At 36.8% G+C, this 27137-nt stretch overlaps 1 protein-coding gene across 1 annotated transcript in view; it reads right to left on the reverse strand.

The window, feature by feature from the left end:
• Window positions 1-26420, reverse strand: part of jak2b (Janus kinase 2b) — a 29903-nt gene extending 3483 nt beyond the window's left edge. Inside the window, exons 1-22 of the mRNA XM_015013382.2 lie at window positions 25888-26420; window positions 23737-23972; window positions 23132-23255; window positions 22918-23035; window positions 17593-17738; window positions 17161-17452; window positions 16115-16234; window positions 15867-16024; window positions 15581-15692; window positions 14892-15078; window positions 12008-12132; window positions 11715-11849; window positions 11078-11165; window positions 10111-10238; window positions 9815-9953; window positions 9346-9497; window positions 8073-8223; window positions 6829-6965; window positions 6011-6200; window positions 4851-4975; window positions 4586-4758; window positions 3301-3418 (exon numbers count right to left, since the gene is read on the reverse strand). Coding sequence (XP_014868868.2) covers window positions 3301-3418; window positions 4586-4758; window positions 4851-4975; window positions 6011-6200; window positions 6829-6965; window positions 8073-8223; window positions 9346-9497; window positions 9815-9953; window positions 10111-10238; window positions 11078-11165; window positions 11715-11849; window positions 12008-12132; window positions 14892-15078; window positions 15581-15692; window positions 15867-16024; window positions 16115-16234; window positions 17161-17452; window positions 17593-17738; window positions 22918-23035; window positions 23132-23255; window positions 23737-23968 — 3150 coding nt within the window. The 5' untranslated portion in view covers window positions 23969-23972; window positions 25888-26420. The remainder of the gene's footprint in view (window positions 1-3300; window positions 3419-4585; window positions 4759-4850; window positions 4976-6010; window positions 6201-6828; window positions 6966-8072; window positions 8224-9345; window positions 9498-9814; window positions 9954-10110; window positions 10239-11077; window positions 11166-11714; window positions 11850-12007; window positions 12133-14891; window positions 15079-15580; window positions 15693-15866; window positions 16025-16114; window positions 16235-17160; window positions 17453-17592; window positions 17739-22917; window positions 23036-23131; window positions 23256-23736; window positions 23973-25887) is intronic.
• Between the last annotated feature and the right edge of the window lie 717 nt (window positions 26421-27137).

Consider the following 27137-nt stretch of genomic DNA (forward strand, 5'->3'; position numbering starts at 1 on the left):
TTTTAAAACTGCACGTCAGTTTATTCTGTTCTGGATTAAACATCATGATTGGATTAATTAATTTTGTGCCCATACAACCAATACATTTGGATAATTTAATCTAATCAAGGAATTTTGCACATGTATACATAGATATTATGTAGTGAAATGGACAAAAAAGTGAACTGCAGAATTTTTGTAAATAATTATAATGCCCCTTCAAAATAAAAGAAATGCTTCAAACTAATGTTTTTTTTTATTTTATGTTTTATAAAATTACTCTGCTCCTTGAACCACTCTTACACTTTTTGAATCTAATAAAGTCAGGCATCTCTCTGCAATCAAAAAGGCAGAAATTCACATTTAAGGAACCCATCTCCTCCCAAAATTGTCAATTAATTTAATAAAATAATTCCTGGAGGTTTCTAATCCCCCGTCCCTCTACAAAAAAGCTTTTTCTTCAGACATGGAAAAGAAAAAACATGCGGTAAATTGCAACACTTGGCATCCCCATGTGCTGATGTTGGAGAAGCCTCAAGGGTAAACATAATTTCTAAGAAGGGGAAATCAAGCTATGATGCAAGTTATAGACAGATTTCAGAGTCTACATGCAAAACTGCAGAAAAAGCTCCAAAAACTGAATTCATGTTCAATTTACTTTAAAGATTGCACTCAGAGGCCCAAGTTATTAAAACTATGAAGTGTGTTTTTAAATTAATAGGTCGGTTCAGAAACGAGCAACGCCATACAGCAGGAGTCATTTCATAAGATGACAAGTGTAAAGACCAATTTATCACTTTTCATTTTTCATTGTGGGAATTACAGGATTGCCAAACCTCAGTTAACCTCAAATCCAAGGACTTTCCAGGAGAATTTAATCAAATTCAAGGACCAAATGCAGCAGCATTTACCTACTGCTACAATGTTATCAAAAAATAGTTTTAAATGGTAAATTATATAGCACTTTTCCAGTCATTTTGACCACTCAAAGCGCTTTACACTAGAGTCACATTCACCCATTCGCACTCACAAACGCTCACACATTCATACACGGATACGCAGATCGGTTAAGTGCCGTGCCCAAGGGCACATTGACATGGCAGGAGGAAGCTGGAATCAAACCTACAACCTTCCGATCGCAAGACGACTACTCTACCCACAGAGCCATGAATCAAGACAAATCAAATTCAATAAAAAACAAAAACTAAATAAGTTGTTGGATCAGAATCACGACAGAAAGTGAGTTGAAGGGCTGTTATAAACGGCGATGGTGAGACGCGGTTTTCAAACTTTAGGCTCAAAGATACATTTAAAAAATTCTCAGTTAATATTTCAAGGCTTTGTTACCTTAACAAGAGAAACGATACAGATTTGGCATAAACCTTGTTGGTTCTGACTCAACATGACAGGCTATTCACCCACGAGAGGATCGCACCAACTGATGCATGTGTTGTCACACACATGTTGAATAAGTACAGGAAACACAAATTGTCAGTCAAAAAAGAAAAATGGCAGGTTGACAATAGAAAACTGTTGTCAACGTCATCAAAAAACATTCCAGGACTTTTTATGATGGGCGGCGTTCAAATCTTCAAAAACTTTTCAGGATGTTTTCGAATTCGGATTCAAGAATGTGAACCCTATAATTTTTTTTACATTTTATTGGAAATATATATATATATATATTTTTTTTTTTTTCAATTTTCCAGTTTCCATGCTTGATTTACAAGTTTTAGTTGTGACCTTTCCTGTGAATTACATGTGTGGGAAAGATACTTGTTTTTTTTACAAGGCATGACATAAGCCAGATAAAAACAACTAATATGACCTTTGACAAGATACTTTCATGAAGATAAACTTCAGGGACGCTGCAGCTAAGAGAAAATTATTCTTCTACATCCACTCAAGGCATGAAACCGTGTTTTACCAGCGAACGTTTCACATATTCAGCATGCTTCAGCTTTCGGTTAAAAATTATTTTACAGAAATCTTCCCAGCATGTATAATTAACCATGATTGATATTTAGTCATTTTTCTAACATAAAGCCAAAAAATTAAACACCAAGAAGAAGTTTAGATACATTTTGATGCTCATGCAGACTGGTGATGAGTATAAAAACTGGCCACTGTCAGAAACCCACAAATCAGATCTTTTTTCCAACCAGTGAATGCACCACACTAAGAGCTACAGGTTGGGGCTGATATTTCAAAAAGCACACCCACATGCTGAGGTCATTGCACTTTCCTGACAATGTAGCTGGCTGTTGCAAGCTTCAGCAACTCACCAGAACACAACCATGAATCCTGAATATCACCTCTTGTTCTCTCATGCCCATACTAGTTGTGCTTCAAACGTTTCCAATCTGTGAAACACTTGTTGCAGGTTTGCATTTGTACCAAATGAAGCCCAATGCAGATCATTACTGGCGTGTATTTAAGTTGGTGCTCTTTTTAAAACTATATTTGGATCCACAAACGGAGTATTTTCTTGAAATAAGCCACCAACTTGGAGGTTAAGCTTTTAATAGGAGGTTAAACTTTAAGAAAGAAAGGAAATGCTTCCAGTGACGCACATCTTGTCCTCTTTGTTTCAATTCTGTCTACAAAGACACAATGAAAGGCTAAGGCACCGATCTCAATCTCTTTCTGAGCCACTGGTTTTGGATAACAGGTCATTCATAAATATTTTACAACGTTATTTTAGAAATAGAGAGGAATCTCATGGGTCTAGTAAAGCTGAAGTAAACCATGCTGAATTAAAAAGAAAGATGCATTTGTTGATTCGCAAAAGCAGAAATGCATTAGTAAACGTGGATTTAAAAAGGGTAAAAGTTTTTAAAGTTTATTAAATTAGTCATATTTCAAGGATGCATTAAAACATTAGCTGTAAAATATATTCTCTGTTATAAATCAGAGTTAATTGGACATTTAATGAAAAACTGAAAGGTGTAATTGTTTATAAACCTCCAATTTCCAAGATTTCTACTTTTAAATGCCGTTCGCACTTCTGGAGGCTTTTTTAATGAAAATAAAATGGGTGCAGAAAAAAATACCATATTTTCTGGTCTATAAGGCGCACTTAAAGACTTTAATATAAAAAAATAAATCACTGTGCGCCCTGTAGTGTGGAAAATACTGTAAGCAAATTAAAACAGAAAAAGAGAGCAGTGGAAAAAGCAGCCAGTTGGAAATCTATCCTGGAGTCACCAGCGGTAGCTTTGTGTTGGGTTTACTTTATCAAGTTGCTAGCAGTAGCACCAACATCAACTGGATCAGGAAGCAAAATGCAATTCACACATACAGATGAATTCAGCTACTTACTGCAGGAGGGCTGCAGTTCTTGTAACTGTGTGTGAAGAGCTCATACAGCACCACTCCGAAGCTCCAGACGTCTGAAGCCACAGAGAACTTGCTCTCAGTCAGTGATTCAGGGGAATACCTGCAAAACACACGTAAACAGGCGGGCTTTACACACACTGTGTACTGGAGATGGTAAAACATGTCAGAATCAAAGCTTTAATGCCAAAGAAAAAAAGTCTGAATAAATACCAAACTGAGTGTGTGTTGTTACCTTGTGGTCAACTTCTGTGCCATACAGAGTTGAAACTAGAGGTTTACATTGAATCAATATAAAAAAAGTCTCACCGTCTGAGACCAAATGTCTTGTGTTAAGTCAGCTAGAATCTACAAAAAGTATTTCTATTTGCTAAATGCTGCTGTAATGCAAGAAACAATATGTGCCTCTCAGCAAGGAAGAATCCATTATGCCAAAAGGAATATAGAAAGCCAGACTGCAGCTTGCAAATTAACACAAGGACAATGATGTCTAGAGACATGACCTGTGGTCTGTTGAAACTATTTGGTCATGATGACCATCGAAGGAAAAACAGGAATGATTGTACCATGCTAACTGTGAAGTATGGTGGTGGCGGCATTATGTTTTGCTGCAGAAGGAATTAGTGCGCTTAATGAAATAGATGGAATCACGAGGAAAGAACATTATGTGAAATACTGAAGCTGAAGCTCAGGTCCAAAGGGACCGTGGTTACAAACGGGTCCAAAGGGACCGTGGTGCACCGATTGCAGTTTTCTGTCCGATCGCCGATTACCAATATTTTAAAAAGCCTAACCTGCTAATTCCAATTTTGGCTGATACCATTTATTTTTTGGTCTGAAATGTTGCTCGATACAGCAGAAAAGTTGCTGAATTGGCAACAGTGGGGTAACTACTGTTAGCTGTCAACATGCAGACATGACCTGGTCTGTCAGTCAAACTTTTCTCACAGAGGACAGTGGTTGATTTTTAGACCTCTGCTGAGGGAGATAAGATCGGAGGATAAGATTGGCTTCACATCTGAGAATTGGCTGATCACCAATCTCCCAAAATCAGTGATCAGCAACGATAAATCGGCTGGCCAATAAATCGGTGCACCCCGAGTTACAAAGTGTTTCCAGAACAACAATGAAGTCAATGTTTTGGCCTGATTCAGACAGCGAGGGGAAAAAATGTGCAAGTAAACTTCTGGATTCAACAGGGCTGTCTAGTTTACTCATTTTGTCAAATTAAGTGTATTTGTGACATATGTAACATAAAAAAAGCTCTCACCAGAATATGGGACTCTCTCCGGGCTCTTGGACCATATAATACTCTTTGTCCTGAGGCAGAACTTTGGTGAGGCCGAAATCTCCAATTTTCACTCTTAGCTCACTCTCGACTAGGATGTTGCGTGTCGCCAGGTCTCTGTGGATGTACCGCTTACTCGACAGGTACTCCATTCCCTGTTGATAAACACATAAAGACAAACAGGAAGTCCAGTTGTTGGTTAGAGGCTCGGAGCAGCGTGCTAAAACTTCAGGTCATGCTGCAGCACCTTGCAGATCTGAGAGGCATAGTGGACCAGCTTTTTATGGTCGATCCGCTCCATGTTTTTTATGAGGTAATCGCGAAGACTTCCAAAGGGAAGATACTCCATGATGAGGCGAAGATTACGTCGACCTGAATGAACGCAAGGAAAACAATGAGATGTCAATAACACACAAGATAATGACTTTAATGATGCTCAGTGAAACATAAACATTTTATTAATCGATTATTCTATTAAATAGTCTGACAATCAGATAAAAGATAGGCACATTCTGCAGATTCTCATCTAACCATTTAGGACTTTTTTCACAATATCAGACATACATTAAAGATGAAAAAACCCTTTTTAAATAAGAAAATAGAAATTGTATTGCCTAAAACGCAACAACATAGCAAAGCACCTAGACATCCAGACTGCTTTGATAATCATTTCTGAAAGAATCTGTTACTCTCGGTGATGGGGCTGAAAACTTATCATGATAAGAAACGTATCAGTCGATAGATAATTATTAATTTATTTGTTTTAAATATCTGAAATTCAGTCAAACTGCTGATGTGACCTTTCCTGTTCCACAGTTTTATTTTTAAGTAGTTTTGAGGCAAAGAGGCAAAAGCCTTACACTGCTGGTGCGCAAGTTACTCAAGTCGTTGCTAGGAAACCACACGTTCCTCAACGTGTTGCTAGGTAACCAAAGAGTGAGTGAGTTGGCTCATGCAAACACTCACTCTGAGCAGCTAAAGCCTTTCCTCTGCCTACATCTCCCAGAATGCTTTGTGGTTCTGGATCAGAGTTCAGTAAAATTACTGAAAATTTAATCAGATTTATTATCTATAGATATTGATCATATGTCTACTGTGATATATATTGTTATTGATTTATTGTCCAGACAAACTCAGTGAATTAAATCCTCTGACAGGATGCTACCTGTTCAGTAAGCACGTTTGTGAAATTTCTTTGCAACTACACATTACTTAGTCAGCTTGTAGTAATACTGCATCTCAGTCATAGTATTATACACAATACAAACTGTTTAACCTTCTGGACCGTCTTTCCCCAGACAACAAAATCCATATTAAACCTGATCTATTTCATTCACTACACAGATTATATTTCAGTCATAACACATGAGGTTTAGAATAAATACTAAAAATAAACGTCAGAAGTACCTGCGCTGTAACAAACACCCTTATACTTGACGATGTTCTCATGCTGGAGAGATTTCAGAATCTCAATCTCCCTCTCAAAGTCTCGCATGTGCTCTGCTGTGCTGTGCTGGAGTTTCTTCACAGCAACGACCTCTCCGGTGTTGTCCTGGAGCGGGTCGTAGCGGCACATCTCCACACTGCCAAAGTTACCCTTAAACACAAAATGACTCCAGGTTAGACACTGCTGTTTGATTTCAGACTCTAAAAAATGCACAGCACGTCAGCTTTGTTCTAAATTAAGTCTTTATAAATCGTAATAATGTCATCTCTGTTGAAGACCGACAGTCTACACTGCAAAAACACCAAATCTTATATTGTATTTTTGGTCTAGTTTCTAAAAAAAAAAGAAAAGAAAAACTAAAGACTGACTATTTTTTCCCTTGTTATGAATGGAAAAATATACCAGTGGAACTAGTACTTTTTATTAACATATAGGATTTTATTTTTATATTGCTGAAAAGTTACTTTTAAGTTAGTTTTGTCTTGTTTCAAGTGTATGAAAATATGTGCAGAATCAGAATTTCTTTTTTGTCATTTTGAATAAAATGCAACGAAATGTAAAAAATAGCAACTCTTGAAGGCATGTCAAATAATTGAATAAAATAATAATAAATGAGTGTCTCGCATACAAAATATAGTAGCAACACACTAAAACACTGGAATATTAAGGATAAATAAACTAGAAACTAGACCAAAAATACTTGGAGATTTGGTGATTTTACAGTGTGAAGATACTTTGCAGGGGTTCAACAGATGAAAACATCGTCATCAATTAATACCTTGCCGAGTAACTGTAAAAATATGAGATGTCGTTCTTGAAACAGAGCTGGCTCCTGATTCTCAAAGCCGCTGCCAGCTGTGCCACCAGCACCTGTTGTTCGGTTTGGCAGGATGTCATCCATGATCAACTCGTAGTCTAAGAACAGGAAAAGATGCATTTAGTTTCTGTGTGGGTTTGGGAAGTCCATGGCAACCCCCCCCCAAAACAAAAACAAACAAAAAAAAAGAGAGACAACTTAAAATGGAAAATTAATTAACCTACTTTAAAGTTTTCATTTTTTGACAAAGACCCACCTGAGTTTTCAGGTGGGTCTTTGTTTAACCTTCTGGACCGTTAAGACCCACAAAGACCCACCTGAGTTTTCAGGTGGGTCTTTGTATGAGTTTATGGGGTAGAAGTTCATACTTTTTTTTTTATTGTATTAAATTTTTTCTTTTTGGGTCTACAAAAATGTCTCTTGAATTCCTTGTTTATGTCTGCCACTTGATATTGGTATCATGTTTGAAATAAGTAAAGTATACAGTTAAGATGCTGATAAACATCTTTGCAATAACAGAATCCTCTGAAGAAGTTTAAGTTTAGCAGGAATAAGTTTTATTTATGTAGCACTTCTTCAGCAAAAGGCAGTTCTAAGCGCTTTACATGAATTAGAAGAAAAACAACAATAGATAAAACAAGCACAGCAAAAGAAAAACTACATTTTAAAATGTTCCAGTTTTTCTGGGTTGCTAAGTAGAGAGTATTTTCAAAGTTTGATCTACATTTGTAAGATATAAAACTAAATGTTGGTTCTCCATGTTTGATTCTGGGTTACTAAGTACTCCACCATTTGTAAACTACCAGGAGTTTATAAATGGTGCTCTGATAATAGTAGCCACAATTTTTATAGAAACTCAGCCAATTCCAGAACCGATTCCTCATCTATCTAACCTAACAATCATGTCTTCGTCAGAGTTCGGTAGTTGCCAAAGAGGGCAAAGTGGAAAAAAAACACATCAACTCTTTTACTGCCACAGAGAAAGTACCGACTAATACTTCTTCCTTTAGTCTGTTCGTAATTTTATTTCCCCAGAATCAATGAGCCAAGACTTTCCCAATAAGTTTTCAGGAAATCATTACACATACTCATGACTGTTTAGTTGGATGCGTTCGAGGACTTCTGGAATCTACATGGGCGTCTGATTTTGAATCTGAAACACCAGAGGAGGAATTTGTCTGCAGGGTAAGGAGTGTTAAACCGACCCGGTGTGAAGAGGCTGTGAAGGTCGCGGATCACCGCCCGGAATGTGGGCCTGAACGACGGCTCGTAGTCCATGCAGCTGGTGATCAGGTTAGCGATTTCCGTCCACTTTGGTGCCGGAAGCTGCTGGTGATCGTTGTAGAACAGGACTTTCTGTAGCGAAGAAATGAGGATTAATACAAACTCATTCTGAAGATCAAAAACAACAACCGTCCTGAGTCGATGTGAGAGAACCGGGCATTCGGCTCAGGAAAACCCAGTGAGCGTTCTTATATATTATGACAGCCAGCTCATGCATCAACAGGATGGCCAATTATTCAAATTACGCCCGGTTTATCGAATTTTACTGTTTGAAGATATTTTTTTTCCAAACTTAAGGTTTCTTTCCTGTAGTTTATAGAACACATGTGTCAAACTCAAGGCCCGTGGGCCAAATCCAGCCCGCCAAAGCTTTTTATGCGGCCCTCTGGATTCTAGACTTAGCACTTGAATATTATGTAGTTGCAGTTTTTATCTGCTTAATGCCAAAATATATCAATCACTTCCTTCAGTTTCTTGAGAATTATTGTGGAAATTCACACAAAAATAAAAAACATCTCTGCACTTTTTTGAGCTAATTGGGAGTTTATTGCAGATTTTTCTAAAAAATTGTCTAAAATTTTCTTACTTGTACAAACAGCTGCCTCGGCTTTAATTGATGTCACATATCATGATCTTGAATTTTATTCTGAAATATACCTGGTTCTATTAAAGGTGGCTCTAAGAGGAGTGCAATGCTCAAACCTGCAGTAATCTCACTTTGCAATAAGCTGGAAGCTTAAGGGTGAAATCTCCAACCAAACATTTATCTGAGGTGCAACCAAATCTAGATGTGAGAGAAGGAGTCCTAAGGAACATCACTCTGATTTTTAATATCAGACTATTTGATATTTTATGTCCCTCCAGAAACTACTTTTCCCAATTCTCATCTCTGATTATTATTGTATTAATTTTTAACTCCCATTTCCGCTTTGTATCTTTTGTGTCTGCTATGGCAACAAAGATCAACTCTAATTCAACATCTAAATACATCAAATCAGGTCTGTATAAAGGCTGTGATTGTGATTGTGGATGAATATTGCACTGAATCGACCAGTTACCATAAATCTACCTAATTTCCAACTCTGTGGTCGGTACACTACTTATACTTGTGTATCAGGTGTGAGAATATACAGGAAGTGATGCTGCATCAATTTTACAAAGATTTTCTATTCTTGGCCACAAACTCAGCCCTACCTTTGTGTTGTCCACCATTGCCAGTGGTTTCTCTCCGCCGCTGCAGATTTCCCACAGCGTGGTGCCGAAGCTCCACTTGTCTGCAGCCAGGCTCAGAGTCATCGGCTCGTTTATGTATTCAGGAGGCACCCAGGGGATCCTTTCAATCAGGACTGATTACAAACAAAAACAAGTGAGGAATTGATTGCTTTTTACCCTCAGGTCACATATTGACATTAGTAAACAAAATGTAATTGTATCCAGTTTGATTTGATGCCTTCACTTATTACATTTAGACTAGAAATGTCAATATATCAGCTGTAAAAGTCAAAGTTTGTAGGAAAACAGCTTCTTTGTGCAGTCAATTCTTTTTATTTGTTCATTTGTCAACACAAAAAACGTCCAACTGATGCTTGTCAATGTGCTAACAAGCGCCCCCTGCTGGTAGAAATGGTTATGGCAGTGAAGTGGAGGCTGGAGAGGAGCTCACTTTCTTTAGGCAGGACAGTGATGCCGATACCAGGGTCGCTAAGCTTGATGAACGGAGGATTCCCAGCCCGCCGATCCTCCTCCCTGATCAGCAGAACATTTTTGGCACAAACATTCCCATGGACAAGATGCTTTTCCTCCTGCAGGAACAAAACGAGAAATTTGTGAAAATTTAACTAAAAAAAAAAGAAAAAAAAAACACATTTCAGCTCATATTATCCTTAATATCGTCTTTATAAAGTTCTTAAAAGAAATTACTGCAGAACAAACAGAGCCCGATTTAAAATGGATTTTTACCAGGAAGTTCATGGCCCAGGCTAGCTGTTTTGCCACTTCGAGCTTCCACTGAATGTTTATAGAGTTCTTGTTCTTCTTCAGGTAAGTGTCCAGCGAACCAAACTTCACATATTCCTGCACCATGATATCTGAAAGGCGACAAAAAGGGATTTTTCTTTTTGCAATTTATCTTTTAAAAATGACAAGCTTTTTCAAACCAAAATATAAAGCTTTGAATACAAAGAGAACCACAAAACATATTTTTGTTGCAAAATAATTGAAGAAAGGGCAGTCAGTAACACACTTTTCACTTTTTTAATAAACAGGTGAAACAGCTATGATACATATTCAATCAAGTGGAAGAGGATTTCTAAAATTTAAAGGTTAAGGGAATTTTGTCTTTTTATTTACCTGTGTAAAAAGAACATGTTTTTTTTTAACTTGTAGCAAGACATGATTCCCATGTTAATTTATCTGCCAATAGAAAAAGTTCTTTTTCATCACTATTAAGGATTTATTTACTTGAAACAAGTCTCCAAATCTTGCTTTTAAGTTAGTCTGTGTTATTTCAACTTTACTGAGAAATTTGCACTAGAAATTAGGTCAATTATACTTGGTAAGATTTTGTATTAATGAAGTTCAACTCAAACTTTGCAAATTTGATCTGTTACTTATGATTAGAAACATACAATTGTAGGCATAAAGTGCAATTTCTTTTGGTTGTTAGCTAATTTTACAAAGGGATTTAACCATCACTATTTATTTATTTCAGATATTTGACCTCAACTAATAGTTTGATTTGGACATTTGAACCTCAGGTGTGAGAGTCTCTGTGAAACATCATCACAGCGCTGCCTCAGTTGACAAATAATCCATATTAGTGGTATTTTTAATCAGATTTAACAGTATTAGAAAGTTAGCATTTGCAGAATGCTTGTAACATACCAGCAGTAAGAAATATGGCAGAAAATGTCTGAATCTGACTTACTCTCTTCTCCACAGACACAAACTCCATAGTTGAGGATCAGGTGTTTATGGGATAACTGGCTCATCATGCTGGCTGCTTCAAAGAAAGACTAGAAAACCAGAAGGAGAGAAAAAAATATGCAAAATTACAACTCAGAAAAATTAAAACCAAACCAGAAATCTTGGCTAGTTGAGTTTCCTATATTCTATATTTAAAACAAAAACTGTCTTGGTATTTATTTTAATCTCTTTTTCGAAGACATACTTTTAGAGGATAAAAGGCAAGGAAGGAAAAACATAAAGTAAGAAAAAAATAATATGAGGGGAAAAAAGAAAAGGAATGTAACATGAAAGGACAACAAAAACAAGAAAAGGTGGACAAGGTGGAAAAGGTGGAAAAGACAGGACACCAAAGGAGAGGTAAAAATGAATCGAGGATGGAAGGAGGCACAGAAGAGGAAGGAAAAACAAAAAACTCAAGAGTTTTTAGGACTGTGAAAGAAGCCTACAGACAGAGATGCTTGACCAAGAAGATCTGCACCATGACTGCAAAATAATGTTTGGATTGTCTGTGACTTGAATAAAAAGCAAGCAGAAGTGGGCCTTTAGTCATTTGGTCATTTAGCTATAACACAGTAAACGGATGAAAAACCACAGACCTCGGCGTAATTTCTGTGGGCCTGGTCCAGAACTTTCATCACAACTTTAGTTTCATGCATTTGCCCGTAGTCGCCGAGCTCCTTACAAACTCCTTTAAAGATCTTTGTAAATGTGCCTTGACCAAGACTCTCCACCTGACAAAAATCACAAATAAAAACAAAAACGAGAGTAAAGTGACTTCTGGAATTAATGACCAAACACAAATTCCAAGCTTTATGAGAGTTTATGTAATCAAAGAGACAACTGGGGGATTACAGACACCAGAGAGGTTGGAAATGCACTGTAAGCTTACAAACTCCAGGTCTTCTTTCCTGATCTTGTGAAACACCATCTGACTGACATTGTGTCGTTGTAGCGACGGAGACAGAGGCACTTCTGAACCTTTGTTGCTCCTGCAGATGAGGAGGCAGGACTTTTCTGTTTGGAGAAAAGAATAAAAAAAAGGCGGAAACTTAGTTTCTTTTTTTTTTTTTAAATTGAGTTTTTTTTTTCTAGTCTTGGTTTTAGAGTTCGTGTTATGAGTCAGCAATCTGAGAAACAACAGACTATTTCTTCATCCCTTTCATCACCACTTCTGGTAAAATTTCGAAAGAAAAAAGGGAGCAAGGCACTTTTAAAGGTTCCTGGTTATTGGTAATTTTCCCTTGAACTGCGTCTCTATATGAACTGGAGAATTTAACAAGAAACATAACGTCTGGATATCCTGTGAGTCACATTATTCTGTCACAACAGTAAAACGGTTCAGGAACAATTTGAAGAGCACATGAAACTAAAAAATATTAGCTAAAAAAATCCCCCCCTCCCCTTGTTGATGGAAATTAGCTCAGTAATTACCTGCTGGTGTAGACAGGTGTAAATATAAATGCCACCAGCAGGGGGAGACATCAGTTTGTTTAAGGTTGCCTTGGTTAGGTAATAATTTAAACGAAGCGTTTCTTCATGCAGTCGTCTCACTGTTTCCACACAGTCCTCGAACAACACTTCATAAAAGTGAAGCATAGACTGCAGCTCAGAAAAGGTCTGACTATACATTATGGCTGAGACTAGCGATTATTTTTAGTTATTGAGTTTTCTCTATATTGTTCTGATGATTAATTATCTAAAAAGGTGGCACATTATGCAGATTTTATTGAAACGTTTTTATGCAAAATTAGAAAAACATAAAAAAAAATGCATATTAATAATTTAATTCCTTTTTAAATATAAGAAATAAACATTTATTGTCTACAATGCAACAGCCTAACATTCCTTTAGTGAATGCCTGATCATTTGTAGCATCTGTAGCTAAAAAATACTTTTAAACAGAAAAAAGTATTAAAAGCTCAAGTCATTTTTGCTTGATTTAAAATCATCAATACAGTGCAGGGCTGATCTCCAGACTTATAACTAATTAGATGGTAAAAGAATTTGAACCAAGTGAATCTAAAACCATGTCACTTCAGGAGTTCTGGGCAGTACATATTTACAAAAGTAAATTTTTTTTTCTCATCTTAAACATGAAATGTGTACATAAATATTTTTTGTACAGCTTTGGCTTAATTACTTTTCTGAATATGTTGTTCTTTCAGCAAATGTTTTTTTTTTTTTTAGTCTTAAAGTTAACGATTAGTCAATTACCAAATTAGATGACAATTATTTCAACAATCGATCCATCATGATTAATTGTCTCAGTTCTACTTGAGATCATTTTTAAATACGATAATGATAATTGTACAACCAGCATTTGGTTACTTGATGAATACAGCTGAAGTCTTTAAACTGCTTGTGATCGACGACTGAATCCATAACGTTCAACAATCACAATCCCCTTAGTTCTTACTGACAATCAGCAAAACCAGACTTAAGTTTTGAGACTTTTTGAATATTACTTAGAAAAGTATCCAAAAGAGAAAAACACCATGACCAAATTTAAAATAAAAAGGAAAAAACCCCAAATAATATTGATTTGCACTGGACAACAGAAAAGATACAGCAGAGACAGAGACAGTGCTGCAAGATGAACTTTGTGCACAGATCCTTGTTTATCTTATGACATTAGAAGAGCATTTCATATCTGTTGTAACTCTTCCCTTGAAAAGAAAAATAAGTCCAAAAACATCCATGTTAAGTGACATAACTAAGATATTTACCTTAAAATATTTTTATCTGCAAACCTGATAAACATCCATCAAAGCAGTAACAGCAAAAACAGGTTCTTATATGTAGGTGTTTGGCCTCAGATACTCACCTCATCATCCTACTTGAATTATCCTTTTGTGTTTATGCGTAAATTATGCAAAATAAAATGCATGAGAGAAACATCTGGCTGAAAATACATAACCTAAGAGCACAGAAAAGCATATTTCTTTGTGCTTCCTCTGATATATATCCTTTTTGAGGCATAATCTAATGGTATTGCACACATTCTGTTCAAAAATCCCCAAAGTAGAGGCGTGTAATTAGATTGTGAAGGATTAGAATGTGTTAATCTGCCAAAGCAGATTATATGCAGGATTATCAATAGAGAACATTGTATGCAATGATACTGCTTAGATGCATCAGTTTCATTTTTCTCATTTTCCTCCAGCTACATAAACTAGTGTTACTGGCTTTAATTAACATGACAGCACTACAGTATTAGTATAATTAGTATTTGTTTAAAAATAAAAGTAACTTTAAAATGTGTTGGATTGTGCTTTAAAACATAGTTATTGTTTTATTTGGCCGTTAAACACAGAATCTCAAAGAAAGGCAGAATGATGAAGTATTTCAACAACTAAGTATTAACTATATGTTTGACTTTAAAACTCAACAGGCTGAAGTAATCAGAGGAGCGTCTGCTTCATAACGGCTAACCTTCGCAACCAGAGACTTAAACATAAAGAAAGCTCACTGAGCTTCAACTGGAATATTTTAAAGCTAATTAACAGTTTTCAGTTTCCTCTCTGCTCATTTAAACACGACAACCTGAATGCTTTACACTATTATTTCATACAAATTCTGTAGTGGTTTAGATGAAAAATACTGAAATGGAAACCAATAAAAAGCTGGTTAAAAATTACATTTACCAGAAATTCTCACTACAAGTTTTATTTTTTACTAAGAGCTATATTTGTATGGAAATCCTGCAATGATATTTCCACCTTAAAGCCCAAATTTTCGTCAAAGGAGCCTTCAAATAAATGCACTGTGTTTACCTTTGGACTGAGGGGGACAGCACTTGCTGAACTGGAACACGATGCCGTCCGAGCGCACCGTTTCTTTTTGGTAGCAGCTGAGCAACTCCTGCAGTGAGCTGAAGTTCCTCTTGGTTCCACTGAGGTTAAACTCGCCAGCGGCGGACCTGGTGATCTGACAGTGCTTGTAATCCACTGTATCAAACACCTGGCGGACACAAAGCACACAGATTTGCTGCAGGAACGCAACACTGAGCATCATTTTGAGGCTCATGTCAGTTTAACAGGGAGAAAAGACATAGGGTTCATAAAAATGCTTGTTTTATGTTTATTGAATTTTGTTTTGATGTTAAAAATCTAGAGCCGTTTTTGGGATTCATGCAGGGATTAAAGCGTCCACAATTTGTTTAAAGTCTAAAATAAAAAGTCTTCTGCTCTAGACTTCTAAACGTTTTCCACTTATTGAAGGAGAAATTATGATATGAATCCTATTGTTGTTGCCCGGCTCTTCAATGCATTGCATAACAAGTGGTTGTTCTGGCATCACTAACAACATAATTCCCACATACTGAGAGCAAAACAAGACAGAGGGACAAGACGTTCAAGGGAAAGACGACTAAATACACATCAAGGGGAAAACAGCTCTAAAACAAACCTCAGGAACATTTTCCATTCAATAATTTTTAGTCATCACCGATACAGAAACTCACCTCCACTGGGAAAGTTAGAAAATATTTATTGAAGTCTTTTGGGCTGCATCTCAAAATGTACAACCCCCGCTTGTCTCCACACTTCTGAAGCCGGCTGACGGCAAACTCCATTCTGCAAAAAAAGTCATCAATAATTAAAAACAAGCTGTTGTTACTGACAAAGAATACAACCAGTGATTTGATTTTGTTTTATTTGGACAAGTTTTGAAAACAAGCAGTGAATGAGAATTTTTGCTTTTTTCGTCCCAGATAAGTATTATGTAAATCACAGAAACGTATGACTTACGAAATGGGGCCATGGCAATGACAAGATATGGCTTCAACAAGCCTGGGAGGGGCCACCTCCTTACAAAGGTAGTGATGTGCATCTGTGGTCAGTCGATAGTAGCCGTCAACGAGGGACGCGAATGACAAGGCTTCCAACAGGCTCGGAAACTCCAGCTCCTAAAAGCAAACAAAAATTCTCCAGTCAACATCAAGCTGAGCTCAGGTTTCTCTGCTGGAGACAGAAACAGGTTTATTTTGAGACGCTACCAGGTTCTTCCCGTCCTGCTTGTTGATGGTGACCAACCGGCTCTCTGTGTTGCCTTCTTTGCAGGCCTGTTTGATGCTGATGTCGGTGACATCGTGGAAGTCGCACAATGTCTGCAGCTCCTGAAAAAACAATATAAAAAAAACTAACTATTGTAGAAAACATCGTTTTTTTAAAACTTTACACATTTTTCATTGTAATTTATCCATTTGGGATTATCCACGTTTTCCCTTCCGATTCCGATAAGGTTTTGAATCAGCCGATTCGATACAGAAAAACGGAACTGAATTGACTTAAAATGTCTCTTTTTTGAAACAGAGATAGTTTTACAGAATCACAGATGTATTTAGTAACACTTAAATACACAAATCGCTTCGCAAGCTTAGTCGAAAATGTAAAAATAACTTTCATTTGTTCAGTCAGTGCAATTAGACTATAACAACCAATGTAAGATAAATAGTAAAAAAAACTGAAACTGACAAAAACAAGCTAAAACTTCCTTTCAAATGGTTCAGAAAGTGCAAATAGGAATTGTAAATGTAGTGTAATATAAATAATAAGGCACGACGTCACTCAGAGTACAAAGTATAGAACTATACTGAGTAGATCTGTCCTTAGGAATCGAGCACATTGTCACCAATACCTGATCTAGATTTTTTTTCAGTATCAGATATTAATATTGGACCGGTGCATCTCTAGTATCCATCAGGTTTCTTTAAGCTTCAAAGCTGGTAATTATTTTTATATTGTAAAGTGTGTTGCAGAATTATTCATTACCCATAAACTTCCAGATCTTGTCACGTTACAAAGACAACCGTCTTTGTATTTTGTTTGCAAATCTTTTCAGATACGTCATCGTTTTGGGTTTACTTCACAAACCATGACACAAAAATACACTGAATATAATTTGATGTTTTTGGTTGTAACATGACAAAATGTGAACAAGTTGAAGTGTGATCTGTGTTTGTACACTTATGACCAGTTCAGTTCAGGTTCCTGGTGTCAGTTCATTCTGGTTTAGAGGAAGAAAGCTAACGGTGGTACAAACCTCATCAGAATCTTTTAATTTCTCTCGACACCACTGTATCCCTGTGTCCGCTGCCACCAGGATGACGAGCTGCCCGCTAGCTGGTTCTCTGACCTGAAAGGTCTCCGTGTAGAAGGCTTTCTCCAGCGACTCGATGCTGATGAGGTACTTCAGCTTCAGGTCGCGCACCGTGGTCCGACACTGACTGAACTGCTGGATGAAGCGCTTGAATCGGAAGCGGATCCTCTTACGAGTTAAAAAACTACAATCCTGGATCTGATTTCTCATATCCTTTGGTAGGAAGGACTTGTAACTAGAAGAGTCGCAACAGATTTGAATCGATATTTGTCTTAAATTCATTTCTAAATGTAACTAAACAAAAATGTACATTGAATAGAGAAGGTGAGCTACTATTAGAAAATAAAACATCAAGCGTTTTATTTTTTTTAGCACCTTGTATTGTGATAGATGTCCAGAGGGGACATCTGTCTCTCCTTAGCCGTCCTCGTCATGTCCAGCACAGCCATACCAAGGCACTCCTCCTGGGACTCGTGGGAGTTGGAAATTGTCACCACTCCGTTCACAAAGTCATTCCTCCACTGCACACAGTAACGAGAGAGAAACACTAAGTACTTCCTCTACTTAATGCACGTTAGTGTGAATAGGCCTGTTAAAAGACTTAATTTGGACATTTTCATTTGCAAACTACCTAAACTACCTAAATGCATTTGGGGGATATTTAATCAGTTGTTTAGTTTCACAAAAAACAAAAAAAAAGCTTAGCAATGTTTTTGTTTAAAGTTGTCACAACCCAACCTCATTAATGTTAAAAGTTGGTAAATGGTGTGGACGTCACAGTTCAATTTTGAAATTTCATATATTGTGGAAAGGTATTTCTAGGATTTCATAATATTAGAAATATGCATAATTGCACCAAGGGAAATGAAAATAAATCAGTAGGTTAATTGGAACATGCTGACAAGAGGATGGAGGTTTGTCTTTAATTTTATTTCATTTTTTAAAAAGGATGAATAAATGAGAACTTAAAAACATCGAATCTAAAAAACAAGTTACATTATTTGTCACTTACTTCAGAAAATGAAACATATTTTATAGAATTGTCACACAGAGTGAAATATTCCAATACTATATCATCTTGTATTTTTAATGATCACAGCTTACAGATAATGAAAACTCAAAATTCAATGTCTCAGAAAATTTTAATATTGTAAAAAAAAAAAAGTTAAACATTAGAAACTCGTGGTGATACAACCGAATCAGCCAATTAAATCAACGGTTTCCTAAGTCTCTCAGTCTGGGTTAGTAGACAGTCATGGCAAGGACTGCTGACTGGACCAATGTCCAGACGAGTCATTAAAACATGTCAAAAACAGGAAAAGGTGCAACAGCATTGATAATAACCACAGACTTTAGAGAGATTTCAGTCAACTTCATGCCTCATTCTGCTGATTTCATTTTCCACACTGCCAAAGAAAGAGCCCAAAAGATTACTGGCTTGGCCTGAACCCCAAAGAGAACCAACGGGGGCAAAGTCAGGGGGGAGAGAGACACTAACCCAACAACTCATCTTAGCAGAACCACAGATTTATCACCTCCAAGCTACGTCACATTGATGCAGTAATTCATGCAAAAAGAGCCCAAACAAAGCCTGAAATTTATACTGAAACGTATTTCTATAAATTAATCCTTTGTGACATTCTAATTCTCTGAAACGCTCAAGTTTGGGATCACACTGTTATAAACGACAAAAAACAAAAGCTTGAAATATTTCACTGTGTGTGATGATTCTATATACGAGTCTCACTTTCTGAAATGAGTGAAAACAAATCCTGAAACTTTTCATGATATTCTAATTGAGCCGTACTTGAGCTTTAATTTCCATGTTAACAATTACTAGGGTGCACAGATTGCCAATCTTTAAGAAGCCAGATCTGCGGATTACGATTCTGTCCGATACCAATTTATTTTTAATGAAATGTCGATAAATATAGCAAGAAAGTCACTGAGTTAGCAACAGGGGGGTGACTATTGTTTACTGCATATGTGCACCTGGTGGGCCAGTTTATCAGTCAAAACTCTCAGCAGAGCAGCAGAAGACAGTGGATGACGTTTCTGCTGAGGCAGATAAAGTAGGTGGATAAGATCGGTCTTATATAAGTATCAGTTGATCACCTAAAATTAATGAAATTAGCGCCAATAAATCAGCTGGCTGACAAATCAGCTGGCCAATAAATGGCTGCACCCGTACCAATTACTGAACTTTATTTACCACAAGACCTCCGTTATTTTATAGATTAAAAAAAAGCAAGGAATGTGAAGTTTTACATTTAGAGAAGAAAACGTACAGGTACAACTGAAAATCCAAAACTGTGGAAAACACTAAGGAAGCAACAATCTCCTTAGATTTTATTCCCCAATACTTATTCACATCTAAAGAAAATAAACTCTATACCTTGGAATAAAACCACAGCTGCATTAAAGGTTTGTCACATTTCACTTCCATGTGAGCCGATACTCTTATTACTGCCAACTACTGTTGACTGAAGCTATGTTAAGTCTAATGAATTCAGATATACACAAATATCTAAACGGTCCTACTGCCATGTCGTTTCCTTACTCAACCTCTCATTTATTCATATAAATTTATAACAAGTCCTGAATAAACTGCCTTTAAGACCTTTTTGACCTCTGCAGAGACTAAAAAAACAGTCTGGAGGAGGAACATGGTGATGTGCTTGCAGTCACTGGAACAAACTTTGTTTTCCTTTTCCCCCTGCAGGCCCACATGACGCTGTAGGATGGCTGCTAACCACAACTAACCAATGAATGAGCTTCCTATTAGTCTATGTGACATAACATTTGCAACTCTTGTTTTGGCTGTAATGGGCCAATGTGAACACTAAACAGACCAGAATTAAAGGCTAATGGATTCACCATCTCTGTCTCGATTTTCACACTTTCATTAATCTCGATTTCAGACTGGGAGGGTGTAAACTAATAACACACAGACAATAACTAACTGATTAAGACACATAATGTGCAACAGTGTTTTTTTGTGTTTAGAAAAAGCTGGATTTTAAAAAAATTTTTTTTTTTAGCAATTTATGTTTTAAGTTCAAACTTCAGCATGAAAGCTTCACCCCAATTAGGTCTATTTATAAATCATCTCTTGCGTCAACCCAATTAGATTGTAATTTGTTCTTATAACATTCCAATTTAAGTTAATTCAATCAGGATGCTGGTATGCAACAATGAGTTTAAAAAAAATAGCTTAGCAAAGGAAAAACATTTGAAACCACATTTTCTTGCTCTATAGGCGCAAACACACAATGTGTCAAAACAAACACCCTAACCCTGCAGTGCTTATCTTCTAACATGTTGGCTTTCCACAGACTTAAATCCACATAATCCATAATCCAGTTCATAAAGTCAACTTTAGTCTCCTTTATGACCTCTGTACTCTTTTATTGAAATGTGGCCATTTCTTGTTTTGTTTTTCACGTTATAGTTGTGTTTGACCCAGAGAGATGAGGACAAACCAACATAGATGAACAAGAATCAAACAAATTTCATTTCCTGTTCAGAAACGCTGTGATAGATTTTCAAAAGCACAACTCCACAAACTCCATAAGTCCATGCATCGCCCAGCTTGGGTTACTGATGACTAACCCACTGATATTTTGCTGCAACTTGACAATATTTTTTAGGGTTAGATAATTTAGACCACATGTTTTATCAGGAAATCCAATCAACGTTTTAGTGTTGATGATTTTCTGGACAACTGAAATAGTTTGAAGAGTTTGGTTGTCCTAACATCATTACATTTTTGTTAATTCTCCATGCAGGTTTTTGGATCGGTGCAGTTGCACCACAGTGCATCACACATAAGATGACGACACAAATACAGGAGAACAGAAAACAAAAGAGACTGATGTGGTTATGCATTAAGAAGTTTCAGATATCTCAATAAGGATGATTTCAATCCTGATATTTCAACAGACTCAGTTCGATTGCAGATCAATGTTGCAACATTTATTTCATTTGGTGTGGTTTAGCTTTCACACTGTGTTGTGCTAAACGCCTCGCCTGTGGTGTCGCTCCATCAAGAACCACTGAAGGAAACGACACGAAAACCTCCAAAGACGACATGATCGCTGCTTCCTTCATCACAAAACGTAAAACAAAAATGGAATAGCGTCAAGTTTTAGTAGTTGCAGAATTTCACTTTTGTCTTTGGTAAAATGCCTGGAGCCATTTCTCCTTCTAAGATAGATTCCCCACTGTAAGCAAAATGCACCAAGATTCACTTCCAGACCCACAGTTTCAGGCAGACCAGTGTTCGCTTGTTTAGGAGTTCACCTGCCCCTACCGAACCAAAGCGGACCAAACAGATATGGTAATAAAGCACTCTCATTTCATCTGAAGGGTTAATCCTTTGACAAAAACTACAAATGACTTGAGGCAAAGAGCCTCACTGTTAATATTTTGTCAGATATGCCCAGTATAAGCAGACGCTCCACTGCAAAGTGCACAGTTAAAAAAGATGCCCTTATGAACAACATGCATCAAAATGACTTCCGTATGAGTCACAGCCAGAGATTAGAGGACAACAGATTTAACTTGTGGATGTTTCGTTCTGTATTTTGCAAACAAAAACAATTTCTCAGTTCATTTAGCAATCTAAAAGTTTTTTTTTTTGAGATTTGTTTTCTGTAAATAATGAAATAAAGATAAGGCTTCATATCTTCTGCGGGAGCCAATTCAATTAATACAAATGTTCAACATACACAGATAACATTAAAAAGTATAAATACCCATTAAATAATTAAATAACATTTAACTTTTAGGTATTTATCCAATTGCTCACAGTTTACCACCAATCACAGCACAACTGTTGTTACATTTCTGGTATTTATCAATCAGGCAGTAATTAAAACGTGCCAATCTTATATTATTTGGTAAGTCAAATTTCTTTTTTTTCTCTCCTGTTCATTACGTGAATCAAAGGTGAAAACTGACATTTTCTTCATGCTGTAAATTTGTCAACCAACAGCCTTTTCTTTGCTGCACATTTCCACAAATGAGCCTGTATGTGTTAACGTCAGAGAATCAGCACCCACAGGTCGATTTCCAAACTAAAACAGGAAACTGTCCAGTAGAGGCCTGTTTATTTCTAAATTCTAGAAAAATAACCTTTAACCTGATACAAATTGTATCCACTCAGTCAAAAAGATGTTTGTTTTGTCAGCTGCAATCTATAATAATAATGATATCTATATTTTCAGGCAACATGTGCAACCCAATGCCAAAGCAAAGTTACTATTGCTGCGAGGCGACGCCAAGCCTTGAGACGCTTCCTGCTTTGTTCTATCATTTACTGACCCTTACTGGAAGGAATCCTGTGTGCACGATTCCTGTGCGAGCTACAAGTCTTAATTTTCTCAAACAAATACAGGAAGTAATGACTAATTTGGACAAAGGCCCTAGAGAGGAAGCTTACAGTAGAGATTCGACTACTGGTTGGGTTCGACTTTTATCTCAACTAAAGTGTATTTTTCATGCAAGTACCAACAGTTATTGTAGAAACTGAAATCCCTGAGTGTTTTTTACATGTTATAATGAGTTGTAACACGGCTGAATATGAAAGTAAGGAAGAATGGAAACTAAAACTTTGAACTGTCTATAGATTAACTCATATAAAAAGCACCGTTATTAAAGTTTGCTATTAAAAATAAAGGCTCACTCAGAGGCACTTACCTGAGAGAAGAGGTAGGACATTACATAATCATCAAGGACTGGACTTTCTGACCCTTTTTTGACCCCATATCGATATGCCCGTGATGCACCACTACTGTACCAGCCAGGGAAGTAGTACCTGCGGTGAGCAAGAAAAAAATATGTCACAGTGATTTTCAGTAAATATGTAAATAATTATTATAAGGACAATCTAAGGTGAACTAAAGTGTGCTACCGTATTCTGAAAATCAGATCTTCAGAGGTCGATTCATCAAGCCGAAAGACGTGATTGGGAGAAAACCACAGGTTGTCTTTCTCTCGAAAAAGGCTAAAAAGGTTGTAGTAAAGGGGTGATATACCTACAGTGTTAAAAAACAAAATAAAACAGAAACCAAAATAATTAAATGCAAGCTTCATGATGTACCATTAAATAATCAGACTTCAATGTCTGTAGTGGCGCAATCTTTAATGAGGCAATTAACCGGAATACGCCTCAAGACATGCAGAAGAAAACTGTTTTAAGTACCAATACAGGTGAAAAAAAGGTCAATAAAGATTATCTAAAATGTCAGGTGTGTTTTGGTTTATCCTTAAACACACGGCATGCAGGTAAATCTAGTCTCTGTCCCCCAACCACCTTACAGTACATAAGTAGCGGCACATTTATACTATCTGATCACACCTCCACACACACAAAAAAAACTTAGCCTATGTATTTTTGCTTATATTTAAATTATAAACAAAATCTGAGCAAAAAAACCAAATCCCATGTAGTGAAAGTTACAAAAATCTTCACAAACGGAGTGCTTTATGCGGGCCTGCACAGTTTGGAGTACTCACAGCATGCCTTGGCTGCATCTATGCACAACTCCTCAGCCACGTAGTTCCCGGGTGGGTAGCTGAGAGTGCCACTGTCGGCTGCTCCCTGGCTGCAGTGGTAGAAATGAAGCCTCAGAACAGGAGCAGCAGGTCTTGTGTCTGAAGATTCACGATGGGCGTTCCCGTTCTGGTGCACTGTGGGACGCGAGTCCGTCACAGTGTCCATAGCTGGTGGGGAAGCCATTAGCAACATCCACCTAAACGGTGATAGCAAACAAAATGGGTTGGGGCTGACAGTGGCAACTTGGCCTACATGTAAATTTAATATCATGACGAGGGTGCATGGTATGAAACGTTACAGAGCTGGAAAATGTTGCATAAAGCTGCAGCACAGAGGAGGCATTGTCTGAAAAAAGGTTATAAAATCTGTAAATCTAATTCCATGAGTGACAGTTATGAAACGCAGTCATGAGATTCTTTTCTAAGAAACTCATTTTGTAAAATTCAGGATATACATTTTATTTTAAGAAATTAAACATGCAATAATTCTGGTTTGCAATTAATGTGTGAAAGAAAAATAATCCTCCCACTGCAGAGATTAAAACTGGAGATTGGCATGCACTTACTAATATCTGACCTTGATTCAAATCTGCTGGGTAATTAAACGGTGCTGCTAATAATATGAAACTCAGATGAAAAATGAATCACTGTTTCGATGTTTTCCCTCAACAGCCAAAGTCTTTATTACTCAGTTCCCATCTGGATTTTAGCTTCTCCTCAGGAAGAGTTGCTATTTCATCCTAACCCCATTTTTCAATACTTTAGATATTGTAGCCTCCCCCATCTCCTCTAAAAGTTATTGTTCCCATATGCAGCTCATGAAGAAACATTCTTCTTTCTGTAAATGTGAGTGACAAGGCACAAAACATGAAGCAAAAGGAGACTGGGAACCTATTTCTCTTGCAGACAAAATTTTGAGGCAAGGAGCACAAAGGAATTAAAACACATAAACTAGATAGATAGATAGATAGATAGATAGATAGATAGATAGATAGATAGATAGATAGATAGATAGATATGAATGGAGATAATCTTGAGTTCTGTTCCTCATCAATCAAAATACTCTGTGTTATAGTAAAAATGTTACATGTTTCTTTTTAAACAAGAGTGCAGAAAATCTCATGTCACTAGTTTTAAGACTCGCAGTACACACAGTGTAACTGCATTTTCCAAAGAAGCATAAAGAGAGGATATGGTAATTAATGCATCAGAGAATCTAGTAAACTCCGTTTTTCTACAAGAGGTTGATTGAAAGGACAAGGTATTTAATATTATACATATCCTTGAACATGAATGAAAAATCTTAAAAAACAAACAAGCAAAAACTCTAGGAAGGACGGCTAGTTTGAGTAAATCTGATGTAATTTTTGACTGAATGGTTTAATTCTAATGTTATCTCTATTATAGGTTACTTTTAAAATGGGTACTATTCAAAATATAAACAAAAACAATCTTTAAACCAGTATTTTCATGCCGTTTCTTGGTTAGTATAAGTTCAGGGTCATAGTTCTGATATGCATGACATTCAAATGCGAAATATTTTCCCATAACAGCTCCAATGATATCATGCAGCTTACATAAAATTCCTCTGCACTGCAACCCCCCTAATGTTCTATATTTCAATCAAAACATAAAGACAATACATGCATTGACACTTTTTTACAGTAACTGATAGAACTGCACATTAATATTTCTTCTCCATCCTAAACTTTTGCTAGAAGCCAAGCATGTCATCTCTAAAATACTTCAAAGTAGCGGGCTATAGACCTGTTCAACACTTCAGTATTTTCTAAAGGTTATCTGTTAATATGTCAGACTTTAAGTTGCAATACAATAACAACACTAAACATAGCAGAGCATTAATTCAATAAAAACTTGCTTTAAAACTTATCAAGGCCGTGATCTTTGAAGTTAGCTGTTGCTTCAACTGACTCCCAACTTGTCGCTTGCAGCCCCATTCAACCACCGATAAATGTTACTGGAGAACTTTACATTAATTAAATATTCTAATTAACTGCAGCTGACTCGTAAGGTTCAGGGTTATACACCTTCAAGAATAAACACCCCCAAAAAGGCTGCCAAGGCAATATTGATGAGTTAGTGTAGACTTACCCTGGTGGTGGATAGCTATTAGCTGTCTGCTAACTTCCAAGGCCAGCGCCGAAGCCTGGACCAGAGAGCTCCAAAAGCAGCGCCGAGATACCACTGCTTTCTGCTGTCGCACACCGAATAAAATCCCTGATTTATTTACGGTATGAATCCTTGAGGAGATATTAACGATTCCATATTTCGCACGGCTTGCCAGCTGACTACAGCTGGCTGAAGCTACCTCTGGTCAGCCTAGCTTTAGCCATCTCACTCCTACAGGGGAACTTCGTTTATCTCGTCAATCTTCTCATACAAGCTAACGCTAACTAACATCGTGCGTGTTTATAAATTGTCCCGGTCGCACGAATTTATTTGTTTGCCGACAAACATCTTCTGAAGCTCGTACATATAACTACATAACTAAAATATTTCAGACGAGGCAGCTCGAACTATGACACTTTGCTAGCTACTTTGTCAGTGCCTGCTCCAGCTATCCCGAGCTCCAACTGAGTCAACAAAGCTGCCTCTCCCACCATACTGAATGGTGCGTTTACCGGCGGTGGGGATTCTGAAGAACTCCCTCCGGATGACTCCAAACATCAAAGCATCAGCGAATTACCCGCTAGCAAAAACATATGGATTAACTTCCCTGGAGGAAAGGAAAGAAAATGTTCAAATATAATCAGCTCTGATCTAATAAATGACGCCATCGTAAAAAAAATTACAAGAAACAAAATTATCAGATTTTTATAAGCAGATTTCCCCGATTTGAAACAACAAATGCGTCCTCATAAAACAGAAAAAGGGGCGTAGAAAGAAATGTGTGTTGTTCTACAACTTAATGGAAGAAAAATATGACTTTTGCGATGCTTTTCTCAAAATAATATGCACAAATTTATTCCATAAGTGTTAAAGGTAATTCCTCCTGTTATGATTTTACAAGTTAAAGACATGATAACATATTCAACAGCTCTACAAAAGAGCCATCTTTCATTATAAATAGCTGAAATTTTATAGACAAAACATGTAGTAAAAAACTAATATGAAGCTCTCATCAACATGCTTTCCATCAATCGTGGGAATTAATGCATTAATCTGTTTAGACATAGATTCTGTTCCCCTTTCCATTAAAGGTAAAATACATCCACATTGAAACGATGTAAGTTAACCCTCATAATGACTTTTTCCAATTGAAATGAAATGTCAACTCATGCGTATTTTGTGATTCACATATTGAGACAACAGTTATGCAATGTTATGCATGTGTTTTAGAA

Source organism: Poecilia mexicana, unplaced genomic scaffold, assembly GCF_051168715.1.
Source record: "Poecilia mexicana isolate PSO_F unplaced genomic scaffold, ASM5116871v1 scaffold_9, whole genome shotgun sequence".
NCBI lineage: Eukaryota > Metazoa > Chordata > Actinopteri > Cyprinodontiformes > Poeciliidae > Poecilia > Poecilia mexicana.